Source organism: Phyllopteryx taeniolatus, chromosome 4 (assembly GCF_024500385.1).
Source record: "Phyllopteryx taeniolatus isolate TA_2022b chromosome 4, UOR_Ptae_1.2, whole genome shotgun sequence".
NCBI classification, from domain to species: Eukaryota; Metazoa; Chordata; class Actinopteri; order Syngnathiformes; family Syngnathidae; genus Phyllopteryx; species Phyllopteryx taeniolatus.
In genome coordinates this window covers 24,890,127-24,899,392 of record NC_084505.1, presented here as the reverse complement: position 1 = coordinate 24,899,392, position 9,266 = coordinate 24,890,127, and the positions used below count along the sequence as shown (strand labels likewise).

General features: G+C 37.7%; 1 protein-coding gene across 4 annotated transcripts in view; it reads left to right on the top strand.

Annotated features, from left to right (window-relative positions):
• The first annotated feature begins 195 nt into the window (after positions 1–195).
• The window catches only part of fam13a (family with sequence similarity 13 member A), a 58,171-nt gene continuing 49,100 nt past the window's right edge, over positions 196–9,266 (top strand). For all 4 annotated transcript variants that reach the window (XM_061770852.1, XM_061770853.1, XM_061770854.1 and 1 more), the window contains exons 1-4: positions 196–474; positions 4,508–4,703; positions 6,126–6,335; positions 8,366–8,543. In XM_061770852.1, coding sequence (XP_061626836.1) covers positions 448–474; positions 4,508–4,703; positions 6,126–6,335; positions 8,366–8,543 — 611 coding nt within the window. In that variant the 5' untranslated portion in view covers positions 196–447. The remainder of the gene's footprint in view (positions 475–4,507; positions 4,704–6,125; positions 6,336–8,365; positions 8,544–9,266) is intronic.

Below are 9,266 nucleotides of genomic sequence, written 5' to 3'. Positions count from 1 at the left end.
TTTCATTTTATTTTGTTAGCAATTATTTTTGCCCTTTTAAGCGTTGCTATGCTAGTGGCTAGCGCTTTGGTTGGTTGTCAGCAACTGCGCATGCGTCGAAGGTTGGGATTCCACGAGACGGAACAGCTGAAAGCCCGTCTGAAGTTTGGACCGGGTCACGTGACCGCGCCTCTAAGCCAATGGGAGAGCCCGACTCAGATTTCAGTCCATGGAGTCGAAGAGGAGAGGAAGGAAGCGATATAATAATGAAGAAAAAAAAGAAAACCAGCGAGTGACATAACTTTACCTGCGTCTTTAGCACACTCCGAAGCCCTTTCTTGTCGCTATGGGATAATTTAATGGCACATTTAGGTGCGAAAATGGCCCCATATATGGGGAGGAAAGTTCACTCCAGACGAGTTTAAGGAGAGACGCATTTCTTCCACCATCCTTACCTTGTGTGGAAGAATGGGGGCCGGAGCTCTGACCATCTGTGTGAGTAAAATATCCCATTTCTAACGCTCTTAAATGAAGTTTTCCGTGAGTATGTGGTGGAACCTTATTTCAGTGTCGCTGCGCTCTTGTAATGATGTTCCAAATAGCTTTTGCGTCCCAAAAACATTGCTTTTTGCACCCTAAAATGTCCCCCCATTTGTCAGTGGTGAGACGTGACGTCATCAACCAGGGACCATATAGTGGACATAAACACCAGTCCTCCATAGATGTTTTTTTGCCCCCTCCCCCCCAAGCACGTACTCTGTGACATCACTTAAAAGGGGGACTAGCACATCATAACAACACATTTTGTTTTAACTCCTTTGAAAAGTATGCAGTTAGTGGTCCTCAAAAAGCATTGTTAAGTTTATGTGCATGTCAAGGATGCATGGCGATTTTAGTCAATTAGAAGCCAGAAGAAAGCAACTTTTGGAAAAGGCATAATACCAATATGTGGACTTTGAGCTCCACATGTATTGAGACAATGACAAGGATGGCCATTTGACTAAATGTGACTTGTAGTTAATCATATGCTGTTTTTAGATTTACTTTTAGATGGCAAAAAAACATTTTTTTTTGTCTTGGAAAGAAACCTTCTAATGCTTTGTAAGGAACTAAAAAGTAAAATGAAACAGCTAATAAACATTTAGTGTGGCTATTCCAGGTTTTCACTAGTTTCCCCACAAAGTACACCGCCTCCATTTGAAGGACCTAAAAAAAAAAAAAAAAAAAAAAAAAAAAGACATGAATGTAAATACTGAAAGTATTGGAATGAGGGGAAGTAGAGAAGTAATGATCCAAAGCATAGCACATCATGAGTCAGACATGGTGGAGGCAGTGTTATGGTCTCTTGTGTTGATTAATATATTGCAAAAGAAACTCCCGAAAGAAAATAAATTGAATACGCTTGAGTGGCCATTCAAATCAACTGATTTCTACCCAATAGAGGATGCATTTCACATACTGTAGAGCACAGGTGTCAAACTGGTGGCCTGGGGGCTAGATCCGGCCCGCAACATCATTTTATGTGTCCCGCAAAAGCAAATCATGTGTGTCGACTTCATGTTTCTTGTGAAAATACCAAAATTGGTGTCTTTACTTGTATAATGTTGAGATATTGCAAGCATTTTATGTTACAATCACCTTTTTGGAATAAATCTAATAATAGTTGAACATTTTTTATTGGCTTCGGATTTTAAAACTAGTTATCCATCAATTTGTTGTGTATATGTCATTATATGAGACAATATTTTATGTGGGTTCACAGTCATAACGGCCCTCCGAGGGAAGACATAACTACAATGTGGCCTGCGACAAAAATGAGTTTGACACCCCTGATGTAGAGCCACAAATAAGCAGCGAGTGATGGTTGCAACTATTTTACTCATAGAGTGAAATAAAGTTACATTACAAAAGTTGGCTACAGCTCATGTTATAGGAAAAGTTAATGCTAACATGTTATTTCCACATTAGTAACCGGGTCACTTCATTTGTAAAGAAAATGCTAACATGTTTTCATATCAATTGCTACGTCAGTAACGGTGCCACTTTATCAGTAAATGCTTCCAAACTGCTAACATGTTGCTGCAACCCCACACGGGGTATGAAGTACTTTCGACACAACAGTGAGGTGTTAAACCTCGCGTGGAATCCCCTTGCACACAGACACCGACCCTCCTTTGTTCGGCTCTCCACTCAATATTGTCTCCACGTGCTTGTAAAATCCTCTCTGATGCTGGTGTTGATTGTGGAAGCGTGTCGTGTGTGGCATCTGCCACCTTCAAAGTACACTCCGCGACATTTGTGAGCCGATGGGGGGTCGAGGGAGGGGGTGGGGGTGCTTAAGCAGCTGATCTTGGGTGGTCCACAAGCCACTGTTGTAAGGCACAGCGAGGATCTGCTCACTCGTATGTGGGTTGACCCACCGTCACCATGGAAACCAACTCTTGCAGAGTCCAAAGGAGTCTGTTGAAGTTTGCACGTTGAGATGTTATTAAAAAGGAACTGTTTTGTTTTTGCAGCAGTTAACTTTTTACACCAAAAAATAGGTTTGCCTTTGTTATTGAAGTAGTCACTTGCTGTGGACACATCTGCAAGTCGAAAGTCGCAAGTTGTCACAACAACTGAGTGTTTCGTTGTTTTTACATCTTCATATTATAGTGCTGAACTTTTTTTTTTTTTTTTTTTTTTTTAACAATAATATTAAATGTAACATAAAACATTGCCTGTACAGTTTATGATTGTTTGATCCTGGAACTGATTATTTTGTCATTTCATTATTTCCTGTATTAAATATGGAAGAATATGTGGAAAATATTGAATAATCATATTGAGAGGATGCAATAACCATATACATTTAATTTGTTAAAAATTTAAATCTTACTAAAATTGAATAGTTATAGTGAAAGTAAGTGCTATCTGAATTGAGAAAATACAAGAAAAATTGAAAAATAAATAAAATAATCTTATTGAGAGCAAATAATAACATTATTGAAATAAAATAAATAAAACATAAATTTAATAATCATATTGGGAACAAGAAATAAATATTGCAAATGAAAAAAAAATGAATTAAAACTTTATTAAAATTGAATAATCACATTGCTCAAGCAATATGTGCATAAGAAGTCAAAAAATGTGAATGATTAAAAATAAAATACAATTTAGATAACTACATTAAAAAATACAAATCATAATCATATTGGGAGTAAACGATAACAGTCTTAAAAAGTCCATTAAAGATCAAATATTCATATTAGGAGTAAGCACTATCCATCCATCCATCCATCCATCCATTTTCAGTACCTCTTTATCCTCACAAGGGTCGTGGGTGTGCTGCAGCCTATCCCAGCTATCTTCGGGCGAAAGGCGGGGTACACCCTGAACTGGTCGCCAGCCAATTGCAGGGCAGAGTAAGCAGTAAACATATTTAAAAGTAAAAGCCCAATATGCATATTATTAGTAACCAATAACCATATGCAAAAAATAGAAAAGGACCTTATTGGGAGTAAACAATAACTGTGTTTTAAAAATGTAATAAATACAATAACTGCATGTTTTTCTTTATCAGACATGTATACACTTAAATCTAGAATAAAATTTAGACGCAGTTGCGCAAGTCGTGCTTCAGTTCCATGTTGGCGTTAACAATATACGTAGCAAAAAAAATATTTGGTTAAGAGTTCTTGCTGTCCTGATGTAAACATGGCTGGTGAGAAGTGTGCTTGTAAAGTGTGTTTGCGCACAAGCACAAAATGAGACAAGATAGACATCATAACAGCTGCTTCATGTTTACCCGTAGAGGGTAATGTGCTCAGTGAGGCTTGTTTGTTGGGGTCATTAAATTGTACAGTGCATCCAGAAGGTAGTCATAGCGCTTCAAATTTTTCACTTTTAATTTGTTTTCATTTTTATTTTTTTAAGCACACAGCCTTATTCCAAAATGGAATAAATTAAATCTTTCCCTAGGGATTCTACATACAACACCCCATAATTCCACCATACAAAAGTTAAATTGAAATTTTTGCACATTTATAAATAATAAAACATGAAGAACTCACATGTAATGAGTGCAAAGTGACTAAAGTGGGAATATAAGATTGTATGACGTGAATCATGACTTGCTTAACCCAAGTGACGACGTGACTCGACTTGCTTGGTTTTTGGTAGAGTAACTTGGGACCTTTGGTATAAGAAGAAATTGAATTGAATCCATTTTGGAATAAGGCTCTATATAAAATGTGGAAAAAGTGAAGCTCTCATGTGAATACTTTCCAGATGCACTGTATGCTTGTTTGAAACCCTAATGAGAAATTCAGCCTCTTCTGCACGCTTTCAGCATCTTTCACCTCCCTTGAGGACTTCTCTGTCAAGTGTCTGTTTGTGTGGCACATTTAAGGTGTTGCATGGTAACCCGAGATCTGTCATAGTAACACGCACATAGTCCAGCTCTCCCTGTTCTCTTCTTACCAGCACACGAGTCCCACATGGCGACGGCCAGGTTCTTCTTGAGTAACCGCCGTTTTCTGTGCAGCACAACGAGGCGGCAGTGCAGGTGAAGGAGGATATGAAGAAGATGGTTCAGATGCCCGTGCTGAGACCACGCTCGGTGGCGGCCAAGCAGACCAGGCTGTTCGGGGCGCCCCTCCCCGAGCTGCAGGAGAGGGGCCTGACTGAGGACGGTGTGCCCCAGGTAGTGCACAGGATGGTGGAGCACCTGCGCAACCATGGTGAGACAAAAACTATCCATCCATTTTCTATTGCGCCTGTCCTCACAAGGGTCACGTGTGACCTGGAGCCTATCCCATCTGACTTTGGGACCAAAGGCAGGGAACGCCCTGGGCTGGTTGCCAGTCAAAGCACTACTTTCGTCGAAATGAAGCTCCTCAACACACTTCAATTTAGTTCGGAATCAGAATCATCTTTATTTGCCAAGTATGTCCAAAAAACACACAAGGAATTTGTCTCCCGTAGTTGGAGCCGCTCAAGTACGACAACAGACAGTCAATTGACAGAGAACACTTTGGAGACAGAAAGACATTGAGAAAAACAGTCACTGAGCAATAAAAGGGTTGCTCGTTATCTTGTAATGCCGGTACAAATTTAATTAATTAATTTATTTATTTTACAATTGTGCAAAAAGATGCACAGTCCTCTAGCACTTAGAGCAGTTTGAATGACTAATATAGCAAGAGTCCGGTGCAATGACCATTGTGCAAAGAAGCCCAAGATGGTGCTGAAGCAATACAACGGACCCCTCGCTATTTGTGGGAGATAGGGACCGGGCCAAGATTGCTATTATAATTGCGTTGACCTTTTTTAAAATGTATTTATTTATTTTTTAATAAACTCCAAAGATTATTGAATAAGCAGGGATAAACGGCCAGTAAGCATTTTGGGGTTGGTTCCCCCTCAAATAAGAAAAAACAAAAAGAAAACAAATAATGATAATAATAATTATTTTATTAATAATCATTCATAATTACAAATCCCGACTATGCGTGGGAACGCTGTAAACTATTTAAAATATTTTGTTTGGTTTTATTTATTTATTTTTTTTTTTACATATACATATATGTCAAACTCAGGACCGGGGGCCAAATTTGGCCCACAATGTAATTATATTTGGCCCGCAAGACCATATCAAATGTGTATTAGAGCAGGCCCACCAATATATAGCACATGCGCCACTAATATTACAAATCCCAGAATGCTTTGCTAGTGTGTTGGCCCATCAGTCTAGACCGGCGAGCGCCCCTTCCCTTTCTGTTGCAGTCGTTAACAACTATGCTGCTCGTCTCCTCGAGCAAATTTACACTTCTCCTTCCCAAAAATGGCCAAACGAAAGATGGAAAACGGTTCACTTCCAAGACAGGTGGGAGGCAGATTGTCTGTTCACTAAAGTAAAAGACAGACCTGTTTGTCATGTGTGGAGCAACGTGGCTGTAACAAAGAATATAACATCATTTAATTCATGTTTTTTTTTTAATGCCCTTTATCAAGTCATAGGCAGGCACTGTTAATAGTTTGAAGTTTGGTTTTTTATTGAAGGAAATTCTTATTTTTTGGGGTTGTTTTGTTGTTGGCCTTTGTAGTGTTTACCTTTGACCACTAGATGTCAGTAAGAGAAAAAAGATGATTGTGACCCGCAGCACTGCAGCAGGAGGGTTTGTTCCGGGTGAACGGCAGCGTGCGGGCCGTGGAGGCCCTCCGGCAGCGCCTGGAGAGCGACGAAGCCGCCGATATCGACAGCGACGTGGACACGTGCACAGTGGCCAGCCTGCTCAAAAGGTACCTGAGGGACCTCCCCCAAGGCCTGGTGGAGCCTGCAGTCCAAAAGGCGCTGGTGCACCACTACCAAGGTGAGGGGAAGGTGTGCTTGGTTTATTTGGTATGTTTAAATTCACAAATTCAGTCATATCATATAGAACTAGACTAGAGGACGCCTGGTGGGATACATTGTGGTTTTCTACAACTGTGTAATTCCAGTTAAAATCTCCTTTTACTTTGTCTTCACATTATTTGTTTTCAGTTTTTTATCAATGATATATCAGTTTCATTTGTTTTAAAAAAATATATATATATATTTCATATTTAATGATACCTTAAATGGTATCATTTCGGTTCAAGTAAGCAAATATTTGTAAAATTTGTTAAAGCTTAAAATGGTCGTATTGAATATTTTATATCTTATCATATATATTGACTTGATTTTAGTACAGATTTTTTAGTGTAAGATAAATATGATTATTTTTGGTGTTATTCCTAAATAGGTTATAGAAAGCTGTTTTAAAAAAATTGTAAAATAGTAACTTTCACAACAAATTGACAAAATGTGTTTATAGTATTAGAAAATATATAAAATTATTTTGCATGTTTTTTGTATTTTCCTTTTTTTTTAGCATGTGTATTCTAATGTAGATATGTTTTTTTTTTTTCAATTTAGGTGTGAATTCTAAATGGGTTTAAATTCAGTTAACGTAAATTCTCCAGTTTATTTTTCAAGGACCTTGAAAGGACAGCTTTTAAATTAACCATTTTTAGCAGTATAGTAGAGTTATTTTTTTTAGTATTTTTACTGTCTTTAATTATATTCTTATTATGTAAATATTTACGTAAATATTATTTTTAAGTGCTGAATAAATTTTAAATTTTAAATGTTTAAGGCTTTAAATGCTAACCGTAACAACAAATTAGCACAACTTTGTTTATAGTATAAGTATTTTAAAAAATACTTTTTTTCTGATTTTTACCATTTAAAAAAAAATATATTTTTACTATGTATATAGGTGAATTGAGCTGGTTTTTAGTTACATATTAGTCCTGAATCGGTTTAAATTCTAAAAAGTATTGTTTCATGTTTCCTGTACATATTCATGCAAATATAAAAGCATGTCTGTTGAAAGCCTGGATTATAATACTATCATGAGTTCAATAGATACGTTTTTTTCACACATTTTTTCAATCAGAATATTAAAAAATGTCAACTTTTTTTCATTTTCGTGTGCCTATTTCCTTCTCTAAATCGGTACTGTTGTGAAATGCACTGTTACGCTAAACACATTTATGATATATCTGAATGAACAATAGGGCTGCCACATCTTAACAGGCACGCACACACACACATATATATATACACACACACACACAAATTTGCGTCATTGGGCCCATTGGGATCAGTCTTCATACGTGTTTATCCAACTGACCCCATTGTGTTTCCCTAGTAATAGTATCAACATATTTGCAGGCTCTTTGCAGCACACGAATGTTCACGTATGCGACCCGGCACAGCTCACGATTGGCTATGAGCCTTCTTCCCGTGCCTGCCACAGCCGGGGAAAAACACACAATTGTTGTTGTTTTTTCTTAAAGGGACTGGAGAAAAGATTCCAGAATGAACGTGTCACGCAATTAAGTTATGTTCTCTGATCAAATCGCGCTAGGGCTTGATTAAGGTTCCGTGAGGCTGTGGGGCACATGCGTCTCTCGGGAGGTTAGCGATCAGCTCGCACTATATTTGAAAAGCTCTGCTGGGTCCCCATCACTGTCAAGTATAGGTCCCTACATGCCTGATATACAGAGGAGGCCCAGGAACCACGCTATTTAGTTACAAAGGGGCCCATACTTTAGGTACCGAGGGACCCTTGGACCTCCACATTTGAGGTAAAAAGCAGCCCAGGGACCTCCACAGGAGACATGCAGGTGCCCAACAATGTCACCACTGAGGGGCCTTGTAGTCAGCTTACATTGTCATCAATACAGATTATGAGTACAGTCCACTCTTAGTAGAATTACAGTGTCCAAGGGTCCATATAAGTTTTATCAAATTTTCAACCTAAAATCCACATGGTAATGGTTAGCTCATACCTTCACGTGCTTTGCGTGTCCATAGAGTTTGGCGACGAGGTCTCCTGCTCAGGCCTGAGGGAGCATCTGAAGCAGCTACCGGGCGTCCACCTCAGCCTACTGCGTTACCTGTGTCACTTCCTCACGCTGGTGGAGGGCAACCATCAGGACAACCGCATGAACGCCCACAACCTAGCCACCGTGTTCGGACCCAGCGTCTTCCAGTGAGTGCGTAACATTCAAGGCCCACGCGCGTCACCCAAAACAGGCCTCAACCTTTAATAATTTGGTTGAAACCAGTTATGACTTGAGAGAAATTAAAAGTTTTTGATTCAATTGAGTAATAATATGGTTTTTTTTTTTAAACTGCCCATCATTTTTATGACAATTTCTTTTTAGACATGAGCTCCAATTAATTTTAATAATAAAAAAAACGTTTTGCACTTTATATATATATATATATATATATATATATATATATTTTTTTTTTATTTTTATTTTTTTTAAATTACCCAAATTGTTTTGTTTCAAAAATTAAATCAAATAAAACGAAGCCCATCATTTAAAATGTATACAGTGTTATGTATATGAAAGTGGAGAAAGAAACTGCGATGAAATTGGATTTGCTTTAAAACTCTATTTAGTAGGGATCTTTTATTTAATTAAAATGAAATAAGAATAAAGAATAGTAACTGACTAATTCAAATAGTTTGAAATTTGAATCAATTTGAATTACCCATCAATTATAAAAAAGCAACTTTTTTTTAAAATCAAAAACTGTGAACAGGAACTCCAATGAAATTGGATCTTAAAAGATTTTTGGCCTCTATGCAGTACAAATCTTTCCGTTGCATTCGATTTTCAAACAATGTGAATTATGTCAAAATTAAATAATAATTATACGAATAATAACTAAATAATAAAAAAAATAATAATTAAATAGCCAC